This window comes from Squalius cephalus (genome assembly GCF_949319135.1).
Source record: "Squalius cephalus genome assembly, chromosome: 19".
In the NCBI taxonomy this organism is placed as follows: Eukaryota; Metazoa; Chordata; class Actinopteri; order Cypriniformes; family Leuciscidae; genus Squalius; species Squalius cephalus.
Window position 1 is genome coordinate 31,667,657 of NC_137140.1, and position 24,632 is coordinate 31,692,288.

Consider the following 24,632-nt stretch of genomic DNA (forward strand, 5'->3'; position numbering starts at 1 on the left):
AAAGATATTCTAGGATTTTTTTAAGGTACTTGCAATACGAAATAGATATCCACAAGCAGAACTGTATATACTGACATTATTATTCAGCTATAAACAAGAAAACTAAAATAGTTTTTCTGCTGAAAGTGACAATCGCCAGATTTTTCATCTGAAAGAGACAATTATTGGAAGGTTTTCACCTGAAAAATTCACTAGTAAGAGACAATTGGCAGATTTTTTACCTGTAAGAGACAATGGGCAAATTTTTCACCTTAAAATTCACCTGAAAGAGACAAATGGCAGATTTTTCAACTGAAAATGTATTTGAAAGAGACAATTGGATGTAGTAAATTGTACATTCCAGTAGCTCAAACTGTACAGCATAGTCCTAGCAATGTCAAGGGCATGGGTTCAATTCCCAATTCAATGTAAGTTAAATTAAAAGCATCTGCCAAGTGTATATATAAATTTAGAAGAAAACAATGTACTCTTGTGTCAACAGTTCCAATGATACGTTCACTTATGTTTTGTTATGAACTTCAGTCTAACATTTTAAAATGATGCACAAAATCGATCTTGGGTGGCTGGAAACATCTGCATACACTTACTTAGAGTATGTTGCAGGCTTAAGAGATTAAAGTGTATAAATACAATTTGCATGCACACACGTCACTGGAGGGAAACGGATATTAGTCAAATGATTTAGCATTTTAAATGACTTAATTATTTTTTTTTCCATAAAGCAAGACCAAAGAAAAATGTGCTGATAAGAGGGTATGTTCAGAAAATGATTGTTGAAGGTGCAAGCCTGTAAACACGTACATACAATCGTGGCATAATGAAAACAGAGCAAATCAATATCTGAAGCAAATAATTTCCTGGTATTCCGACAATTCTTCATCTACCCAGCACAGAATCTGCCGCCAGCCATGCATTCCAGGTCCATCATTAATAATCTGTGCTCTACAGTGTTTACATCCAACCAAAGGAAATAAGAAATATGTTCAGAACAAAATAGAAGGTGTAATAACTCAGACGTATGTTTCCATCTTCAGTGCAGTTTATCCCTCAGGGCCATTACACTCCTTTTGAAGGTTCCCATCCCTGTTCTGAGGTAAGCTACGTATCGATCCATAACACCACTGCAGCTGGATGTCATGTACCGATAAACCAATATTTTATGTCGATTTATATGTCATGTGTTCGTCCGTTTTGATTTGCATCAGCGTGAAAATCAATAAGTACAGTTATATGGTTTATGGAATATAACAGTGTGCTGTCTCTGAGGGATAGTTTAGCCTCTGTGTTGATGGAAAGGTAAAAACACAGAACGAGTTAAAATAGTCAGAATTTAGTGAAAACAATGGAATTTAATAAATGAGCATAGATATAAGAAGTCAACAGTAAATGATTGAGAAATTTTCATTTTTACTGTAAAAAATTATATGATCAATAAGATATGACAACATATGTTATCACTGTACATTGCTTTTTTATAATTTATTCAAGATTCAACTCATTTTTTAAAGTCAGTTTTTTAAGTAATTTAAGTTGAAATGACTTAAATATCCAAGTTGATCTATCTATCTATCTATCTATCTATCTACTGTATCTATCTACTGTATCTATCTACTGTATCTATCTATCTATATATCTGTCTGTCTGTCTGTCTGTCTGTCTGTCTGTCTGTCTATCTTTCTGTCTATCTATCTATCTATCTATCTATCTATCTATCTATCTATCTATCTATCTATCTATCTATCTATCTATCTATCTATCTATCTGTCTGTCTGTCTGTCTGTCTGTCTGTCTGTCTGTCTGTCTATAGATCGCCACAGCACTGCTGAATAACGGTGCAGGAAACATTGAAATACATGAAAATTATTTGGTTCCAGTATTTTATCAAAACTAATCAACTAATCAATCCAATCAATTGAAATGTCACGTTAGTTTTATAGCAATTAATGAATGTAAAGTTGGAGTAGAAAAAAAGCCAAACTAGTTCAGGCTTTATTTTAGCTCGCTCAGGGTCGTTCATTTATCATCTAATAGGTGGAAGCATTGCAATGCTTCCTGAGGGCTTTCCTGAGAAGGGCTCATTCTGTTGTGTGCATTTTCAGGTTCTACACTGTGGTTTCTAGGCCAAAAAGTCATTTTTACTTTAACCCACCATTCCTCTGCTTCACAGACCCACTCCAAAATCTCATTTTTCATCTTCATGAATTTTAGCCTGGTCTTATTGACAGGACCTAATGGAACGTGAAAAGTCACTCTGGTTGCCTTGTCAAGAAATACGCAGCTTCTGGAAAATAGAGTTTAAAAGTTGAGCAGGCGATTTAGAAGTGCGCACTGAAGCGTTCTGGCCCACCTTGAATGGATCATGCCGAAGCTCTCTTGGGAACTTTAATGAGGCTTTAAACACCTTCACGTGGAACTTTTCATGCTTTTATTTTGTGCCACCATGAGATTCATAACCAAGACCAAACATTTTGAGAAACAGTTTGATCTCATTAGAGATAAAGGCTGCAATCAATAACACACAATTCTTGCTAGAACATTGAAATGGGAAAGAAACAGAAATGAACACTGTTTACTTTAGCTGTGCTAGAAGAATCCACTGCAGTGCAACAGTCACACGCTCCTTCGCACATGACTCCATCTAGTCCGAACTGAATTCTAGACACATTTGAAATAAGAAAAATTGATTTGTCTGACACACTTTTACTGCAGACTACGTGTGAATACTAATTATACACAGTGGAACTCCATATTCCAGGGTGTGAATTAAACAATGACTTTCAGGGGGAGTTAATGTCTATAAAATAGTTTTTTAGGTCATTTTCAAGGGCACAATCTGTTGAGCGGTGTCTCAAGCAATCCATATTTAAGTAGATTATACTGCACATCAGCCAAACCCACATGATTGTATTGGTCGTAGATTTCTCTTTTAATAGCTCAAGAGAAATAATGGAGCTCTTAATGTTTACTTGAAGTATATCGGCAGATGTTTCCCTTAAAATGACTTGGAAGTAAAAGCAGACCCAGATGGGACAATTGTTGACATATATTTGATCGCTTGAGTTTGACTTTTGATTGCACACTTGTTGCAGAACCTGAATTCATCAAGTGCAACATGTTCCTGTATCAATATTCTTGTTGATCCTGAAACAACATTCAATCAATAAGATTTGAGGGACTTGTTTACAGTTTATGTCAAGTTTAGGCATACAACCAGGGTTATGTGCTTCTAAATCAGTGTTATTCACCTATCAATTCCCTTTGATTTTAGGGATAAATTATAGGTAAGATTAGGTTTAGGAGTAGGGATAGGGTTAGGACTATGTTTTCGGACAGAAATGTTGTTCCAGGATCAACAGGATCAACAATTTTGCCGCTTAGAAATATCCTGCCTGGTCTTTTGACACTATACAGCTAACAAAAATATATCCTAAGGACATTTTGCTAACATTCCCATTTAGTTATGAAAAAATGCTCCATGAAGGATGTATAAATAAAGTTTTTGTGCCAGCAAAAGGACGTTCTATTAATGTTACTAGAAGAACATTTGGTTCCGAGAACAAATTCTGAGTTCCCTGTTAGCTGGGACCATATTTATCATAACAGTGTCATTTGGTCTGATATTTACATCTGGTAAGTTACTTTTTACATGTTATTCATAAAATCCATGCAATAATTTTCATTGATTGAAAATGTGTATGCAGAGCATGCTGCAATACTTTTGCCCTCCATTAAGGCAAATCAGCCAGCCAACACAATTTCAAATCAATACATATTGGCCCCTGTTCATATACCAGCAATGCATACCTGGCATTTTAATGACCTACCTGGATTTTAATTTTAAAGGTCCAAAAAGCAACATTTAAAGTGCCAAAAATCACTGAATTTGTGCTATAGAGACAGTATGCATGAGCAAATAAAAATGAAAATGTACATATAAAAAAATGAAAATATAAAATTGAGCACTTCTTGAGGGTTGGAAAATCTAAAAGAGTCTTCTCCTGCCTTTTGTTATGCACTGATAAACTAATATTTACGCTGATTTATTTATTATGTGTTGTTCTTGATTCACGTTAGTGTGATTATCAGTAAGTATGCAAGGTTTAGGTAAATTCATCCATGTGCCATTTCTGTCAATGGAAAGGATAAAACATATGGTCAGAGCTCCATGGAAACAGTGCTTTAGTAACTTATGAACAGGTAAATGATGGTTATTACATTTCCTAGTATTACTGTTATTAGAACTGTAGTCAATGGTACAGTAAATGGCAGATAAATAGATTTTTTAGCAACATGCTCATTTAAAGTCATTTCAGAGGCAGAGAACATTATTCAATTAGATTTAGATTTAAAGGCAAAAAATCATTTTCTTAAAGTGGGCGGATTAATTGTGCAAAGTACGATCATGAATGCGCATTAAAGGGATTAGTTCACCAAAAAATGAACATAAGTGAACATAATTTTTTCTCAAACCTGTATGACTTGGTTGAAAAGGTTTCGTTGTTCTATTTCCATGTATTTAAAAAGCATAGGGGCACATTTTAAAAGATTCCAAAGCAAATGAATGTGCCACTTTTATAGTTGTAGTTGTATATAGGCATAATTTGGATGTTTGGTTGAACTATTCCGTTAAGAAAGTCATGTTGACTTCAAAACCATGTTTACTAAAATTGTTGTGCTTCTGCCAAACTTCTTTCTCAACTCAACTCTCCAACTTCATAAATTACGATAAAAGCCTCTTCTTTAGGCAGTTACCTTCAATCCACTTTTACCCTGAAAAGAAGTGCTCAGCATTATTATCTGGCCTATGTTACAGGAGGAGTTTGGGGAGGCTAATGGCATAATTCAACAGAATAAGTTGTTTTCAGGCAGACGGTATGAAGTAGTTTGTTAACCAGGTAACTAAGGTACCAGTGGGAGGACAGCATAGTGAGAGAGACAGACTCTGACACAGAGCCTCTTTGTGGATCAAGATGATGGCAGTGTAGTCTGGAGCACACATAAGTGGCCGAAAGTTTCATAAGTGCAATCACTCGTCATTTCAGCACCGCCGTAGGACGGACAGCTCCAGAGCGCTGAAGGCTCTCGCTACATTTACCCTTGTCTTGGCCTGAATCTTTCTGCTCAATTTCTCTGAAACAAGACCCCCTGAGAGAGATGAGAGAGATTGCTCGAAACATGTCACACTTAGACGTCAACACACACACACACACACACACACACACACACACACACACACACACACACACACACACATACACACACACACACACACACACACACACACACACACACACACACACACACACACACACACACACACACACACACACACACACACACACACATTTTGAATTAGCTTTTATTTTTCATTTTAATTTATTTAAGTTTTAGTTATTTTATGTGATTTTGTCATTTTTATTAGTTTTCTGTGTTTTTTATATTTCTGTTTAGTTTTAATTTATTTTTATTTATACTTATTATCCTATATATATATATATATATATATATATATATATATATATATATATATATATATATATTGTAAACTCGCAATTCTGAGAAATAATATCTTTTGTGAAATATAAACTTGCAATTATGCCTTTTTTATGCAAGTTTTTCTCCCACAATTCTGACCTTCCCCCCAGAATTGCAACTAACTAGCAATCACAAGAAAATTTTAGAATTGTGAGCTGACTTTTTTCCTCAAAATTGTTTATATCTCACAATTCTGACTTTAGAACTTGCAATTGTGAGTTTGCATCTCACAATTCTGCAAAAAAAAAAAAAAAAAAAAGTCTGAATTGTGAGGTGTAAAAAATCGAGGGGTAAAAAAATCTAAATTGTGATTTATGATGCAATTTTTCTGTTCCGTGGCAGAAACAATCTTCCATTTGCATAATTTGACCTTTGACGCTTTTCTGGTCTTATATTTGCCCAAACTGTTGGTTGTGGTGACTAAGGGAAAGTTTATGAGTAAATATTTATTTATTTATGAAAAAAATATTTTTTTCACTTCTTGCTATATTCATATAAAATATTATTATTTAAATATTATAGTATATTACCTCTGTTGAAGTATCTGGGACAAGGGAAACATTCAATCTAAAAATACATGCTCAGAAATAGTCAGAAATATTTCAGAAATGATCAAATAAATATGTAAAAATAAAATAATTTTAGATTTAATGCAACTTCGATCCATTTACTGTAACAAAAAGAAACATTTCTGGGAGAGTTCATTACTGTATAGCTCGAAGAATCACTCAGATATACTATATACTATCATAGGGTAAATGGCTGTGATGTCAAAACAAACACTGACTGTGGTTCAAACGTAACTTGTGAAAGCATAAATCGTAAGGACTTGTTTCAGACAGGTTTGAGGACACTTCTTAGGAACACAGCAATAATAGCTCCCCTTGAGACTGGGAAAATGCCCTCATTCCTCCAGCCTTTGGCCACCGTATATTTATAGTGTTTCTCCTTCTTCGTTAAACCTGCCAAAAGGCAGCACCCAGCCACGAAATGAAGAAAGATGTTTTTTTATATATCATGAGTGCTATTTTCCGAGCAGTGTTACTTTTGAGGATTTACCTCTGCTAAAGTCACATGGCGTGCTGGGCTGGCTCTCAAGAGAAGCCCTCAGTGGATGTATAATTCAAGGTTTCTATTTCACGTCATGTCCGCGGAGAGCGCTTCCTGATGAACGATGCATTGTTTATGTGATCTGTGCACCTGTCACTTCATCTCCAGCGGCTAGGTATTAAAGTGAAGCAGTTAGATCCACATTTATCATTACTATCAAGCTAAAAGGTTAGTAGAGTTTAATCCTCAGTCCCCATAACCTTTGCTTCAGCTGTCAGATGACAGAGTATTCCTCCCTCCCCAACCGCCCTCTAAAGCGTTCTCGCTGTATGGGAGAGTGGATGTGCTGGAGCGGTTCCATATGATATATTCCCCGGTGGCCTGATTTCCAGTGCGCTACATGTGCATGCTAACTGCTCTGGTTGGCTCTGATCCGCCCACTCTGTACCATTAGATAAAGTGTTTCAGCTGCTCAGCATGGAAGAAACACCCCGCCTGCTCACTCCAAAGATCTCTTCAAGGTTTCGTTAAATAGCATTTCCCTCGCTCAGGGGAGACAGGCGCTAGAAACGGTGGAGATGAGACGAGCATGTGTGTGTTAGCTCACCCAGGTGACTAATAAGGGATCTTCATCATGGTTTTGACAACACAAGTTAGGTACAGTGTAGAGCACAACTACCATCCACTTCGGCTAGACATTTCAAAAAGATCTGCAATAAAGAATTCTAAACCATGACATATGACGCTGTTGCGCTTCGGGCGACCCGAGTTCGAGCCCCGGCTCGCGGACCTTTCCAGATCCCGTCCCCCTCTCTCTCCCACTTCACTATCTCTCTGCTTACTGTCATATCATAATGAAGGCAAAAACGCCCCAAAAAAGAAAGAATTATAAACCATGAACCAAAGCAAATCACATTGAAACCTTCATGTGAGCAAAAAATATAGTAAAAATCATGAAAAACATTAAGATATTAATACTATATTAGTACTATTTCAGTCTTTCTACTTCAAAATGTCACATTTTAATTCATTGTGTCACTTTTATTCATTGATTATAATGTAAAATACAATATATTTGTTGTTTATGGCAAAATATTCAAACGTATACAAATACACAAGTCATTAGATGGTGTGGCTGGAGTCTATTCTGGAGCTTTATAGGAGTCATGTTTACATTCAATAGCTCTTCAGGCTTACACATAGAATCAGTTTTAGATCTTTAAAAATTCATACAGTGAAAAAAATCACGTAGAAACAGTTTTCACTCTTTAAAACATACATTTCTCAAGTAATTACAAACGGCAAGTATCACATTGAAATGAATGTGACATTTTGAAGTAGAAAGACTGAAATGGTGTTTTCTTGTAAAACGTACTCCAGTAATCTCCAATAATTTTGATTTCCTTTCAAAATTTTTTTTTTTTACAGTGTAGTTCTTAAAAAAAAAAAACTGGCTTGCAATTGTTTTTTTAATCAAATGCTATGGAAACTATGATATATGGAGTTGGTAGAGCTCGCTTTACAGTTAGTAACACCATGGTAATGGATTTGATTCCCAACAAGTGCACATACTGATATAACGGCCCCCATTATCCCCATTACATTTTTGTTTTACATTTGCAGCAAAAAGCATTTGCCAAATGCATAAATTAATGTGGATGAAGTTGACTTTGCTTGCATGGTGGTCATAACCCCACATAATTCAGTTACAAACCACATTTCTTCTAATGTCTCTAATGTGCAGTTACAGAATTTAGCTTGTTCACTGACTCACATATAGATATTTGTGTGTGAGGGTTTGGGATTGTGTTCAGATTTGATAAGGTTTTCAACACTTTGATGAAACTCACAGGCAAAGCCCATGAAACATTTGGCAGCCAGTTAAACCCCAGAACAAAGACAGTCCTGCACACAACACACATTGCATGTTCAAACCTCCATTGATGCATATGATGGAATTACAAGAATCTGTATTTATATGATTGTTTATATATGCAAACACTTCACATTCTGAAGGCAAAAATGTACCCCATTTACTTTCTTATAATAACATGTAATTATTTTTTCCATGTGTGTTTTCATGTTGACTACTATGTTGTTTATATGAAATTATATGAAGGCAGATTACACATAGTAAAATGATTAAAGCCGCATAATACATAACATAACATCTCTAAAACATCATGAACAAGTCGGCATGAAATGGAAGTTGCAATCGTCTTTCGTATCATATCCAAGTGAAATTCCAACAAACACTTCGACAACTCGAACAAATATTGTAATTTTGATTTCATGGTGACTTTAAATAGATAGTTTGATGATGAGGAAGAAAATCCACATCCGCACAGACGTTACTGATTTACTGGGACAATTTTCCCATCCCAGTTCAAGTGCAACCATTAAAATAAACATTTATGAGCACATTTTGTTAGATTGACCAGCAAAAGAATGGCCAGCAAAATACAGTGTTATATCCAAAGTCAACTATTTATCAGTCTTTATTTGTCTTTTCAGGTTGTCCCGTGGCCATTAAGCGAAGAGGAAGTTCTAAACGGATCGCTCTGGCAGCAGCAGCCATGATGGCGATGGATTCTGACGTGACACAGGGAGCATCTGTCTCTTCTGCTCACCCTCTCCACCTGCTCTCGCTCTCACCGATCAAGCTTCCGTTTCTGATGACACCTCATGCAGGTAGGAGTACAACAGAAAAAGCTTTTATTAGTGTCCTTGTGCTCAATGTGCTCATTGTGCTCATGAAAAAAAATCCCCGGCGGTCAACTATCAAACGCCACCGCTGTCCCAAAGGATCCTATCCTATCTGCAGTTTTAGAGAGTAACTTACTAAAAGTAGTGATTCGTTCACTTAATCACATTGCAGTGACAGCAGCTCAGCTGTTTCCAAAATAGTGACGTTTTTTCAGTTAACATGGCGTGATATAACTGTCACAAGGGTTTGTGAATCGTTCTTGAATATGTTATTGCTTTTATAAAACAGGCATTACTATTGAGTAACTTAAATTTTAGACACGATATTGCCAGTTGCATTTTTTGTGCATTTCCAAACAAAGCTACAGCGGAATGAACTATTGAGCTTCCCCAAGCAGAATACAGCACACAGTGGCATTACTGAATGAATCAGTGTAGTTGAAGGAATCGGATGAGTGAGTGGTTTAATGAATCACTGGTCTGCGGTCAGTTAAAGGCGTAGTAGTATGTCCCAAATCTTGCCTAATTTTCTGCTACACAGTCAAAAGTATGTACTTTTTCTTAACAAAAATAGAACATACTTTTAGGGCATAGCATATTGGTACACAGAAATAGTCAACCTGAATGAATGAGTGAATGATCCAATGACTCACTTATAAGGATGAGTTGATGTATTTTAATGGATCGGATGAGCGAATAACTTATAGTCGTTTGTTTCATCATTGAATGAATCACTGTGTTTAAACAAATCGGCTGACTTAATGATTCAGTGACGCATTCATAAAGATAGTCAGTTGTTTAGTTCCTAAAATAATCAGTGTTGTTGACTGAATCTGATGAGTGAATGTTTCAATTTCACTTTTAAGGACAGTTACTTATTTCACTTCTGAATGAATCAGTGTGTTTGAATGAATCAGTTGAGTTAAAAAAGAAATCTGGAGAAAGAATCACTTAAAAATGATTAAATTATGAACAAAGTTTTGTTTGTAGCTTGACTGTTGATTTATTTTAGCTGATTAATGTACTAAATATTTAGTGCAAAGCAAACTTTGTTCCTGTTTGGTTTGCACTAAACTGTCTTTACCAAACTATACCAGCAACACTCTCTCCTCATCAGTGCTTCAGTTTTTTTCTTCTGGGTCAGATTGAAACCAACCTGCTTTGCGTTGTTTTGTCTAACCCACTTGGTAAGATTCTTGGGTTCATAATGAGGGCCTGCTTTCTCACAAAGCTTCTGATGTCCTAATTAGGGCCCGAGCACCGATGGTGTGAGGACCCTCTTGGAATTGCTCTGTTTATTAGGGCCCGAGCACCGATGGTGTGAGGACCCTCTTGGAATTGCTCTGTTTATTATTATTATTATTATTCTTCTCCGCATTGAATTGCATTTTTGAGGGCCTAAACATGCGCGAAAACTCACGAAACTTTGCACACGCGTCAGAACTGGCGAAAATTTACATCTGATATAGGTTTCAGAATTGGACGGGGCAAAATGGCTCGATAGCGCCACCTATAAAAGTTCAACGGAGTGCGCCTCCCGCAACGTTCAACGTACGTGCACGAAATTCGGTACATACGTGTAATGACCTAATACCTACAAAAAAGTCTCTTGGAGCATAGCCCTAAACACAACAGGAAGTCAGCCATTTTGAACTTCCTCTCAGATTTTTGTGCAGTTTTTGCCATTTTCAGGCCTCGTACTTTAACGAACTCCTCCTACAGTTTTAATCTGATCATCTTCAAATTTGGTGAGTGTAATCTTAAGGCCTTTGCGACGTTAAATTGCGAAGATCTTGAGTTTTCGTCGAAGGGCGGGTCCTCGGCGGCCTTACAAATTTCGATGTTTCGCCATGAAACAGGAAGTTGCTGTAACTCAGGCATGGAATGTCCAATCTGCCCCAAACTTCACACGTTTGATAAGAGTTCTGTCCTGAACACATGGCCATGCTCATATTCAGTTATAGTCATAGCGCCACCTGCTGGCAACAGGAAGTGACATGTTTAACACTGTTATGGACTCCTAATAACATATAAAAAAGTGCCAGCAAGTGCTAAACATGCTAACAACATACTAGAAGCATGCTAAAACATGCTAGCAAACTCTTAGCTAAGTGCTAAAGCATGCTATTATTGCAATTAAATAGGAATTTGCTGTAACTCAGGCATGGAATGTCCAATCTGCCCCAAACTTCACACTTTTGATAAGCGTTCTGTCCTGAACACATCTACATGAGAATATTCAGTTATAGTAATAGCGCCACCTACTGGCAACAGGAAGTGTCATGTTTAACACGTTGATGCCATTCTAGCAACATGTTAAAAATGCCATTGAGGTCTAAACATGCTAGAAACATGTTAAAACATGCTAGCTAATGTTAAAACATGCTAGCAATACTTAGCTAAGTGGTAAAGCATGCTAATTCAATGAAACAGGATGTTGTTGTTACTCAAGAAGGCAATGTCCAATATGCGCCAAACTTCACACTTTTAATAAACGTTCTGTCCTGAACACATGACCATGCTCATATTCAGTTACAGTCATAGTGCCACCTGCTGGCAACAGGAAGTGACATGTTAAACACTGTTGTGGACATATAAAAACATATAAAAAAAGTGCCAGCAAGTGCTAAACATGCTAACAACATACTAGAAACATGCTAAAACATGCTAACAAACACTTAGCTAAGTGCTAAAGCATGCTATTGCTGCAATTAAATAGGAATTTGCTGTAACACAGGCATGGAATGTCCAATCTGCCCCAAACTTCACACGTTTGATAAGAGTCATGGCCTGAACACATCTACATGAGAATATTCAGTTATAGTAATAGCGCCACCTGCTGTCAACAGGAAGTGACATGTTTAACACTGTTGTGGTCTCCTAATAACATATATAAAAGAGCCAGCAAGTGCTAAACAGGTTAGCAACATACTAGAAACATGCTAGCAAACACTTAGCTAAGTGATAAAGCATGCTATTACTGCAATTAAATAGGAATTTGCTGTAACTCAGGCATGGAACGTCCAATCTGCCCCAAACTTCACATGTTTGATAAGAATCATGGCCTGAACGCATGCCTATGCTCAAATTCAGTTATAGTAATAGCGCCACCTACTGGCAACAGGAAGTGACATGTTTAACACGTTGATGCCGTTCTAGCAACATGTTAAAAATGCCATTGAGTTCTAAACATGCTAGAAACATATTAAAACATGCTAGCAATACTTAGCTAAGTGCTAAAGCATGCTAATTCAATGAAACAGGACTTTGTTGTTACTCAAGAAGGCAATGTACAATCTACCCCAAACGTCACACGTTTGATAAGAGTTATCTCTTGAACACATGTCCATGCTCATATTTAGTTATAGTCATAGCGCCACCTGCTGGCAACAGGAAGTGACGTTTAACACTGTTCTTGACTCCTAATAACATATACAAAAATGCCAGTAGGTGCTAAACATCCTACCAACATACTAGAGACATGCTAAAACATAATAGCAAACACTTAGCTAAGTGCTAAAGAATGATATTACTGCAATTAAATATGAATTTGCTGTAACTCAGGCATGGAATGTCCAATCTGCCCCAAACTTCACACTTTTGATAAGCGTTCTGTCCTGAACACATGACCATGCTTATATTCAGTTACAGTCATAGCGCCACCTGCTGGCAACAGGAAGTGACATGTTTAACACTGTTGTGGACTCCTAATAACATATAAAAAAGTGCCAGCAAGTGTTAAACATGCTAACAACATACTAGAAACATGCTAAAACATGCTAGCAAACTCTTAGCCAAGTGCTAAAGCATGCTATTATTGCAATTAAATAGGAATTTGCTGTAACTCAGGCATGGAATGTCCAATCTGCCCCAAACTTCACACTTTTGATAAGAGTCATGGCCTGAACACATCTACATGAGAATGTTCAGTTATAGTAATAGCGCCACCAACTGGCAACAGGAAGTGACATGTTTAACACGTTGATGCCGTTCTAGCAACATGTTAAAACATGCTAACAATGCTTAGCTAAGTTCTAAAGAATGCTAATTCAATGAAACATGACTTTGTTGTTACTCAAGAAGGCAATGTCCAATTTGCACCAAACTTCACATGTTTGATAAGAGTTCTGTCCTGAACACACATCCATGCTCATATTCAGTTATAGTCATAACGCCACCTACTGGCAACAGAAACTGACATGGTTAACACAGTAATGCAGTACTAACCACATAATTATTGTGTACTAAGCATGCTAGAAACAAACTGAACATGCTAGCAACACTTAGCTGAGTCATGAAGCATGCTATTATCACCATTATACAAAACATTTTGTAACTGACTTTGACATACTCTTACTATATATACCTCCTTAAATGTACATTTCCCAACCATGCTCTGCCTTCCTAAAGCCACCGAGTGTTGATGGCACGGGTGCGAGGGCCCTTTCATCGCTGCTTGCAGCTTTAATTAGGGCCCGAGCACCGATGGTGTGAGGACCCTCTTGGAATTGCTCTGTTTATTAGGGCCCGAGCACCGATGGTGTGAGGACCCTCTTGGAATTGCTCTGTTTATTATTAGGGCCCGAGCACCGATGGTGTGAGGACCCTCTTGGAATTGCTCTGTTTATTATTAGGGCCCAAGCCCTGAAAGGGCGGAGGCCCTATTGTTTTCGTAAGGATTATTTTTTTTTTTTTTCTTCATTATTTTTTTTTTTGCCTTTTTGCCACTTTTGGGGCCCTTAACATGCTCAAAAACTCTTGAAATTTTGCACACACGTCAGAACCCGCGGCCATCAGGGCCGGGCTGAAGCTGGTACCGGGGCGTGGCAGGGGGGCTCGACAGCGCCCCCTGGAATGGGGTCCGAAAACTTGGTCCATAAATCAAACACGCTTGCATGTAATAATATGAAACTCAGTACACATATAGATCTCATCGGGCCGAACAACTTTCGTGCTCTAAGTTTTACAAAAGCCCAACAGGAAGTCGGTTATTATACGTTGTTTGGAAAACGCATACAATGGAATGTGAAATACTCCTCCTAGGGATTTCATCCGATCGCCACCAAACTCGGTGAGAATAAAGTCAAGACATTGAGGATGAATTCTTGCGAACGGATTTTTGATATCTCAAACGGTTTGGCCGTGGCGAGGAAACAAATTTATGGCGAATAATGGGACACAGGAAGTGTGTTATAACTTCTGCATACATTAACTGATCTTGATGAAACTTCAGCAGTGTGTTTGTTGTAAGAGGCCGATCACATGGATGTGACTATTGTGAGTCAAAGTTATAGCGCCACCAACTGGCAGCAGGAAGTGTGTCACTTTCAAAATTCTTTGAATTCACCCTCTTAATTTTACCCGATTTGCTTCAAACTTTATGTGTATAATGTAGACACACGGCAGATGTAGACCTGTGAAAGAATTATTGATATCTTAGATACTGTTGCCGTGGCAACGCATCAAACTTTAATATTCTTTTCGGATGCGTTTGAGACTCTTAGCATGCTTGAAATTGGATGAAACTCGACAGATACATCACATTTATTAGCCAGTAGACATGTGAAAAGTTTCAGAAACGGGCGTGGCAGGGGGGCTCAACAGCGCCCCCTTGAACGGGGTCTGAAAACTTGGTCCATATATCAAACACGCTTGCATGAATTAATATGAAACTCGGTACACATATAGATCTCATCGGGCCGAACAACTTTCCCTCTGTCAAGTTTCACGCCAGCCCAACAGGAAGTCGGCTATTATGGGTTGTTTGGAAAACGCTTGCTGTGGAATGTGAACTACTCCTCCTAGAAAATTCATCCCATCCCCACCAAACTCGGTGTGCATGAAGTCAAGACATTGAGGATGCTAAATTGCGGACGGATTTTTGATATCTCAAACGGTTTGGCCGTGGCAAGGAAACGAATTTATGGCGAATAAGGGACACAGGAAGTGTGTTATAACTTCAGCATACATTATCTGATCTTGATGAAACTTCAGCAGTGTGTTCGTTGTAAGAGGCCGAACACAAGGATGTGACTATTGTGAGTCAAAGTTATAGCGCCACCAACTGGCAGCAGGAAGTGTGTCACTTTCAAAATGCTTTGAAATCACCCTCTTATTTTTACCCGATTTGCTTCAAACTTTATGTGTATAATGTAAACACACGGCAGATGTAGACCTGTGAAAGGATTTTTGATATCTTTAATACTGTTGTCGTGGCAACGCATCAAACTTTAATATTGTTTTTTGATGCTTTTGAGACTCTTAACATACTTGAAATTGAATGAAACTCGACAGACATCACACTTATTAGCCCGTAGACTTGTGCAAAGTTTCAGAAACGGGCGTGGTGAGGGGCTCAGTAGCGCCACCTTTAGTCATAAATGGGGGGGGTTAGTTTTATCAACAGCAACAAAACTTGGTATGTGTATTGTTCTCATCAAGACGGACAACTTTCTAATTTACATTAACGATCTCTGACCAACAGGAAAAGAGATATTTTGGTTTGAATGTGGATTTTCTGAAGAATTTTCTCTCCCTCTCTCTGTGTCTCTGTGTGTGTGAGGGGAGGGGGGGATTTGACTATTGCTTTTATATTGTTAATCAAGGTTTCAGGGGCTTTTGGGGTCCTTAACGTGCTCAAAAACTCTTGAAACTTTACACACAGGTCAGAACCCACGGCCATCAGTGCCGGGCTGAAGCTGGTACCCGGGCGTGGCAGGGGGCTCAACAGCGCCCCCTTGAACACGGTCTGAAAACTTGGTCCATATGTCAAACACACTTGCATGAATTAATATGAAACTCGGTACACATATAGATCTCATCGGGCCGAACAACTTCCGCAGTCTAAGTTATTAGCTCCGCCCAACAGGAAGTCAGCTATTATGGGTTGTTTGGAAAACGCTTGCTGTGGAATGTGAACTACTCCTCCTAGAGAATTCATCCAATCGCCACCAAACTCGGTGTGCATGAAGTCAAGACATTGAGGATGCTAAATTGCGGACGGATTTTTGATATCTCGAACGGTTTGGCCGTGGCGAGGAAACAAATTTATGGCGAGAAAAGAGAAACACGAAGTGTTATAACTTCTGCATACATTAACTGATCTTGATGAAACTTCAGCAGTGTGTTCATGGTAAGAGGCCGGTCAGATGGATGTAACTATTGTGAGTCAAAGTTATAGCGCCACCAACTGGTAGCAGGAAGTGTGTCACTTTCAAAATGCTTTTATCAAAAGTGGGGGGGTTACTTTTACCCACAGTTACAAAAATCAGTACGCATATTGGTCTCATCGAGCCGGACAACTTTCTAATTTACAGTCATTAGCTCCGAGCAACAGGAAGTCAGATATTTTGGTTTGAATGTGGATTTTTTGGATATGTCAGACTCTGAGTTTTTAGTTACTCCTCCTAAGTGGTTTATTTTATTCACACCAAACTTTTTCAACATGATAAAAAATACATTCAAGATTATATATATATATATATATATATATATATAAATATAGCTGCGAGCAGCGATGAAGGGCCAAAGCCGGCGGCACCGCCACCCCGGTGCCTTTAGGTAACTAAAGGCATCGGGGTTGCGGTGCCACCGGCTTGGGCCCGTAATCGCTGCTCGCAGCTATATTTATTATTATTATTCTTCTCCGCATTGAATTGCATTTTTGAGGGCCTAAACATGCGCGAAAACTCACGAAACTTTGCACACGCGTCAGAACTGGCGAAAATTTACATCTGATATAGGTTTCAGAATTGGACGGGGCAAAATGGCTCGATAGCGCCACCTATAAAAGTTCAACGGAGTGCGCCTCCCGCAACGTTCAACGTACGTGCACGAAATTCGGTACATACGTGTAATGACCTAATACCTACAAAAAAGTCTCTTGGAGCATAGCCCTAAACACAACAGGAAGTCAGCCATTTTGAACTTCCTCTCAGATTTTTGTGCAGTTTTTGCCATTTTCAGGCCTCGTACTTTAACGAACTCCTCCTACAGTTTTAATCTGATCATCTTCAAATTTGGTGAGTGTAATCTTAAGGCCTTTGCGACGTTAAATTGCGAAGATCTTGAGTTTTCGTCGAAGGGCGGGTCCTCGGCGGCCTTACAAATTTCGATGTTTCGCCATGAAACAGGAAGTTGCTGTAACTCAGGCATGGAATGTCCAATCTGCCCCAAACTTCACACGTTTGATAAGAGTTCTGTCCTGAACACATGGCCATGCTCATATTCAGTTATAGTCATAGCGCCACCTGCTGGCAACAGGAAGTGACATGTTTAACACTGTTATGGACTCCTAATAACATATAAAAAAGTGCCAGCAAGTGCTAAACATGCTAACAACATACTAGAAGCATGCTAAAACATGCTAGCAAACTCTTAGCTAAGTGCTAAAGCATGCTATTATTGCAATTAAATAGGAATTTGCTGTAACTCAGGCATGGAATGTCCAATCTGCCCCAAACTTCACACTTTTGATAAGCGTTCTGTCCTGAACACATCTACATGAGAATATTCAGTTATAGTAATAGCGCCACCTACTGGCAACAGGAAGTGTCATGTTTAACACGTTGATGCCATTCTAGCAACATGTTAAAAATGCCATTGAGGTCTAAACATGCTAGAAACATGTTAAAACATGCTAGCTAATGTTAAAACATGCTAGCAATACTTAGCTAAGTGGTAAAGCATGCTAATTCAATGAAACAGGATGTTGTTGTTACTCAAGAAGGCAATGTCCAATATGCGCCAAACTTCACACTTTTAATAAACGTTCTGTCCTGAACACATGACCATGCTCATATTCAGTTACAGTCATAGTGCCACCTGCTGGCAACAGGAAGTGACATGTTAAACACTGTTGTGGACATATAAAAACATATAAAAAAAGTGCCAGCAAGTGCTAAACATGCTAACAACATACTAGAAACATGCTAAAACATGCTAACAAACACTTAGCTAAGTGCTAAAGCATGCTATTGCTGCAATTAAATAGGAATTTGCTGTAACACAGGCATGGAATGTCCAATCTGCCCCAAACTTCACACGTTTGATAAGAGTCATGGCCTGAACACATCTACATGAGAATATTCAGTTATAGTAATAGCGCCACCTGCTGTCAACAGGAAGTGACATGTTTAACACTGTTGTGGTCTCCTAATAACATATATAAAAGAGCCAGCAAGTGCTAAACAGGTTAGCAACATACTAGAAACATGCTAGCAAACACTTAGCTAAGTGATAAAGCATGCTATTACTGCAATTAAATAGGAATTTGCTGTAACTCAGGCATGGAACGTCCAATCTGCCCCAAACTTCACATGTTTGATAAGAATCATGGCCTGAACGCATGCCTATGCTCAAATTCAGTTATAGTAATAGCGCCACCTACTGGCAACAGGAAGTGACATGTTTAACACGTTGATGCCGTTCTAGCAACATGTTAAAAATGCCATTGAGTTCTAAACATGCTAGAAACATATTAAAACATGCTAGCAATACTTAGCTAAGTGCTAAAGCATGCTAATTCAATGAAACAGGACTTTGTTGTTACTCAAGAAGGCAATGTACAATCTACCCCAAACGTCACACGTTTGATAAGAGTTATCTCTTGAACACATGTCCATGCTCATATTTAGTTATAGTCATAGCGCCACCTGCTGGCAACAGGAAGTGACGTTTAACACTGTTCTTGACTCCTAATAACATATACAAAAATGCCAGTAGGTGCTAAACATCCTACCAACATACTAGAGACATGCTAAAACATAATAGCAAACACTTAGCTAAGTGCTAAAGAATGATATTACTGCAATTAAATATGAATTTGCTGTAACTCAGGCATGGAATGTCCAATCTGCCCCAAACTTCACACTTTTGATAAGCGTTCTGTCCTGAACACATGACCATGCTTATATTCAGTTACAGTCATAGCGCCACCTGCTGGCAACAGGAAGTGACATGTTTAACACTGTTGTGGACTCCTAATAACATATAAAAAAGTGCCAGCAAGTGTTAAACATGCTAACAACATACTAGAAACATGCTAAAACATGCTAGCAAACTCTTAGCCAAGTGCTAAAGCATGCTATTATTGCAATTAAATAGGAATTTGCTGTAACTCAGGCATGGAATGTCCAATCTGCCCCAAACTTCACACTTTTGATAAGAGTCATGGCCTGAACACATCTACATGAGAATGTTCAGTTATAGTAATAGCGCCACCAACTGGCAACAGGAAGTGACATGTTTAACACGTTGATGCCGTTCTAGCAACATGTTAAAACATGCTAACAATGCTTAGCTAAGTTCTAAAGAATGCTAATTCAATGAAACATGACTTTGTTGTTACTCAAGAAGGCAATGTCCAATTTGCACCAAACTTCACATGTTTGATAAGAGTTCTGTCCTGAACACACATCCATGCTCATATTCAGTTATAGTCATAACGCCACCTACTGGCAACAGAAACTGACATGGTTAACACAGTAATGCAGTACTAACCACATAATTATTGTGTACTAAGCATGCTAGAAACAGACTGAACATGCTAGCAACACTTAGCTGAGTCATGAAGCATGCTATTATCACCATTATACAAAACATTTTGTAACTGACTTTGACATACTCTTACTATATATACCTCCTTAAATGTACATTTCCCAACCATGCTCTGCCTTCCTAAAGCCACCGAGTGTTGATGGCACGGGTGCGAGGGCCCTTTCATCGCTGCTTGCAGCTTTAATTATTATTATTATTATTCTTCTCCGCATTGAATTGCATTTTTGAGGGCCTAAACATGCGCGAAAACTCACGAAACTTTGCACACGCGTCAGAACTGGCGAAAATTTACATCTGATATAGGTTTCAGAATTGGACGGGGCAAAATGGCTCGATAGCGCCACCTATAAATGTTCAACGGAGTGCGCCTCCCGCAACGTTCAACGTACATGCACGAAATTCGGTACATACGTGTAATGACCTAATACCTACAAAAAAGTCTCTTGGAGCATAGCCCTAAACACAACAGGAAGTCAGCCATTTTGAACTTCCTCTCAGATTTTTGTGCAGTTTTTGCCATTTTCAGGCCTCGTACTTTAACGAACTCCTCCTACAGTTTTAATCTGATCATCTTCAAATTTGGTGAGTGTAATCTTAAGGCCTTTGCGACGTTAAATTGCGAAGATCTTGAGTTTTCGTCGAAGGGCGGGTCCTCGGCGGCCTTACAAATTTCGATGTTTCGCCATGAAACAGGAAGTTGCTGTAACTCAGGCATGGAATGTCCAATCTGCCCCAAACTTCACACGTTTGATAAGAGTTCTGTCCTGAACACATGGCCATGCTCATATTCAGTTATAGTCATAGCGCCACCTGCTGGCAACAGGAAGTGACATGTTTAACACTGTTATGGACTCCTAATAACATATAAAAAAGTGCCAGCAAGTGCTAAACATGCTAACAACATACTAGAAGCATGCTAAAACATGCTAGCAAACTCTTAGCTAAGTGCTAAAGCATGCTATTATTGCAATTAAATAGGAATTTGCTGTAACTCAGGCATGGAATGTCCAATCTGCCCCAAACTTCACACTTTTGATAAGCGTTCTGTCCTGAACACATCTACATGAGAATATTCAGTTATAGTAATAGCGCCACCTACTGGCAACAGGAAGTGTCATGTTTAACACGTTGATGCCATTCTAGCAACAAGTTAAAAATGCCATTGAGGTCTAAACATGCTAGAAACATGTTAAAACATGCTAGCTAATGTTAAAACATGCTAGCAATACTTAGCTAAGTGGTAAAGCATGCTAATTCAATGAAACAGGATGTTGTTGTTACTCAAGAAGGCAATGTCCAATATGCGCCAAACTTCACACTTTTAATAAACGTTCTGTCCTGAACACATGACCATGCTCATATTCAGTTACAGTCATAGTGCCACCTGCTGGCAACAGGAAGTGACATGTTAAACACTGTTGTGGACATATAAAAACATATAAAAAAGTGCCAGCAAGTGCTAAACATGCTAACAACATACTAGAAACATGCTAAAACATGCTAGCAAACACTTAGCTAAGTGCTAAAGCATGCTATTGCTGCAATTAAATAGGAATTTGCTGTAACACAGGCATGGAATGTCCAATCTGCCCCAAACTTCACACGTTTGATAAGAGTCATGGCCTGAACACATCTACATGAGAATATTCAGTTATAGTAATAGCGCCACCTGCTGTCAACAGGAAGTGACATGTTTAACACTGTTGTGGTCTCCTAATAACATATATAAAAGAGCCAGCAAGTGCTAAACAGGTTAGCAACATACTAGAAACATGCTAGCAAACACTTAGCTAAGTGATAAAGCATGCTATTACTGCAATTAAATAGGAATTTGCTGTAACTCAGGCATGGAACGTCCAATCTGCCCCAAACTTCACATGTTTGATAAGAATCATGGCCTGAACGCATGCCTATGCTCAAATTCAGTTATAGTAATAGCGCCACCTACTGGCAACAGGAAGTGACATGTTTAACACGTTGATGCCGTTCTAGCAACATGTTAAAAATGCCATTGAGTTCTAAACATGCTAGAAACATATTAAAACATGCTAGCAATACTTAGCTAAGTGCTAAAGCATGCTAATTCAATGAAACAGGACTTTGTTGTTACTCAAGAAGGCAATGTACAATCTACCCCAAACGTCACACGTTTGATAAGAGTTATCTCTTGAACACATGTCCATGCTCATATTTAGTTATAGTCATAGCGCCACCTGCTGGCAACAGGAAGTGACGTTTAACACTGTTCTTGACTCCTAATAACATATAAAAAAATGCCAGTAGGTGCTAAACATCCTACCAACATACTAGAGACATGCTAAAACATAATAGCAAACACTTAGCTAAGTGCTAAAGAATGATATTACTGCAATTAAATATGAATTTGCTGTAACTCAGGCATGGAATGTCCAATCTGCCCCAAACTTCACACTTTTGATAAGCGTTCTGTCCTGAACACATGACCATGCTTATATTCAGTTATAGTCATAGCGCCACCTGCTGGCAACAGGAAGTGACATGTTTAACACTGTTGTGGACTCCTAATAACATATAAAAAAGTGCCAGCAAGTGTTAAACATGCTAACAACATACTAGAAACATGCTAAAAATGCTAGCAAACTCTTAGCCAAGTGCTAAAGCATGCTATTATTGCAATTAAATAGGAATTTGCTGTAACTCAGGCATGGAATGTCCAATCTGCCCCAAACTTCACACTTTTGATAAGAGTCATGGCCTGAACACATCTACATGAGAATGTTCAGTTATAGTAATAGCGCCACCAACTGGCAACAGGAAGTGACATGTTTAACACGTTGATGCCGTTCTAGCAACATGTTAAAACATGCTAACAATGCTTAGCTAAGTTCTAAAGAATGCTAATTCAATGAAACATGACTTTGTTGTTACTCAAGAAGGCAATGTCCAATTTGCACCAAACTTCACATGTTTGATAAGAGTTCTGTCCTGAACACACATCCATGCTCATATTCAGTTATAGTCATAACGCCACCTACTGGCAACAGAAACTGACATGGTTAACACCGTAATGCAGTACTAACCACATAATTATTGTGTACTAAGCATGCTAGAAACAGACTGAACATGCTAGCAACACTTAGCTGAGTCATGAAGCATGCTATTATGACCATTATACAAAACATTTTGTAACTGACTTTGACATACTCTTACTATATATACCTCCTTAAATGTACATTTCCCAACCATGCTCTGCCTTCCTAAAGCCACCGAGTGTTGATGGCACGGGTGCGAGGGCCCTTTCATCGCTGCTTGCAGCTTTAATTGGTGAATTGTAATTGCAAATGCCTTTGGTTATGCAAATGTCACAGTTTTTTAGTCCTGGGTTGTCAGAAATAGTCTGCATGTTGTTTTATTCATTCACTTTAAACTTAGCACGCATGAAAGGAAAGGTTTTAAAGTGCATTCTGGTCAAAAAAAAAAAAAAAAAGTTAGTGTGTTTGTGTACAGTGCTTTCATGCAGACTTATTCGATTTGAGAGGAAATTTGAGGATTTTAGGTTTGTTGGTTTGGACTTTCCCTAGCAATTACAAGAAATGTTGCTGCTTGAGCACTCATCTACTTGCTGAGCTTGTTTAGGTGTTGTTCTTTCCGTGGCGTTCCCATTATTCTTCAAAAAGTAAGAGTTTCACTTTGCTGAAGTGGACGGGTTTAATTCAAGGGTCAGCGCATAATGACTGAACTGAAACAAGTACGGGCGTTTATTTAGGGAAACAGACAGAGCGTATCCTTTTTATTTTCCGGTCTTTCTTTTTTTCTTTTTCTCTCTGTCTGTTTCTCTTCCTTCATGCTTATTGATTAACTGTTTCCTTCATCTGTTGTTCAGTGAACTTGTTCAGTCCCTCTTGCTTGTGGATTGCCTGAGGTAAAAAACCATGCATGCCTGTCAATAAGAGGGTGTACATGATTCTGAGTGCAGATCTATATATTTTATGAGCAAATGTATGTATTTTTCACCTCCAGTCTTGTATGTGGGTGTGAGGGATGAATTCTCTAACAATGTATGTGCATGTTTGTCTGATGCCGTGGGAACTGTATCACTCTTCATGTCTGGTCCACAGAGCATCAGCCCACTGCATTCGAATTGTAATTGGCGTTGTGATTCTTTCTGATTGCAATCTAATTCTTAAGTTAGGAATTATTGGCGTACAGTTTGTGTAACGGAAGATAATTGAGGTGTACGGCTCTCTCTGGATGCTGTGTTTAAGGATTGTAACTTATGTAAGACAGTCTAATTAATTAACCCACAATCCAGTTTAACAGGCAGCATAATAACTGGAAATACCAATGCAGTGAGTTTTTATCACTCCTTTCTATATAAATTAGGCTCATCACAGATTGCACCTTATCACATCTCAACACAACACGTGCCACAATTATCAAGATAAATTATCCTGTTTTAATTAACATTTCAATATTTATATGTTTTTATATATTTTTGTGCGAGTGATTAAATATTTAAAATGTTGATGTTCTTGGATGTCTAAAACTGACTATACATGTAAAAATATATATCAAATAGAAATTTTTATGTTATGCATTTTTAATGTTCAAATTTTGTATCATTCATTTTGAATCCATATTTAAGCGGTAGCACTTCATTTTACAGTTCTGTTCCTTATAGTAATTGAAATAACTGGTTAATAACTAGGGACTAACCCTGAAACTGTCCCTATACCAAACCATTGTTACATGTCTGTTTGTTTTTGGACTTCCTTTTGTGTTCATTTTGTTCAGTTTCCCGCCAC

The 24,632-nt window shown here is 38.3% G+C and overlaps 1 protein-coding gene across 2 annotated transcripts in view; it reads left to right on the forward strand.

The window, feature by feature from the left end:
* Positions 1-24,632, forward strand: part of tcerg1l (transcription elongation regulator 1 like) — an 84,672-nt gene that overhangs the window by 12,868 nt on the left and 47,172 nt on the right. For both annotated transcript variants that reach the window (XM_079851027.1, XM_079851028.1), the window contains exon 5: positions 9,100-9,276. In XM_079851027.1, the coding sequence (XP_079707153.1) occupies positions 9,100-9,276 (177 nt within the window). The remainder of the gene's footprint in view (positions 1-9,099; positions 9,277-24,632) is intronic.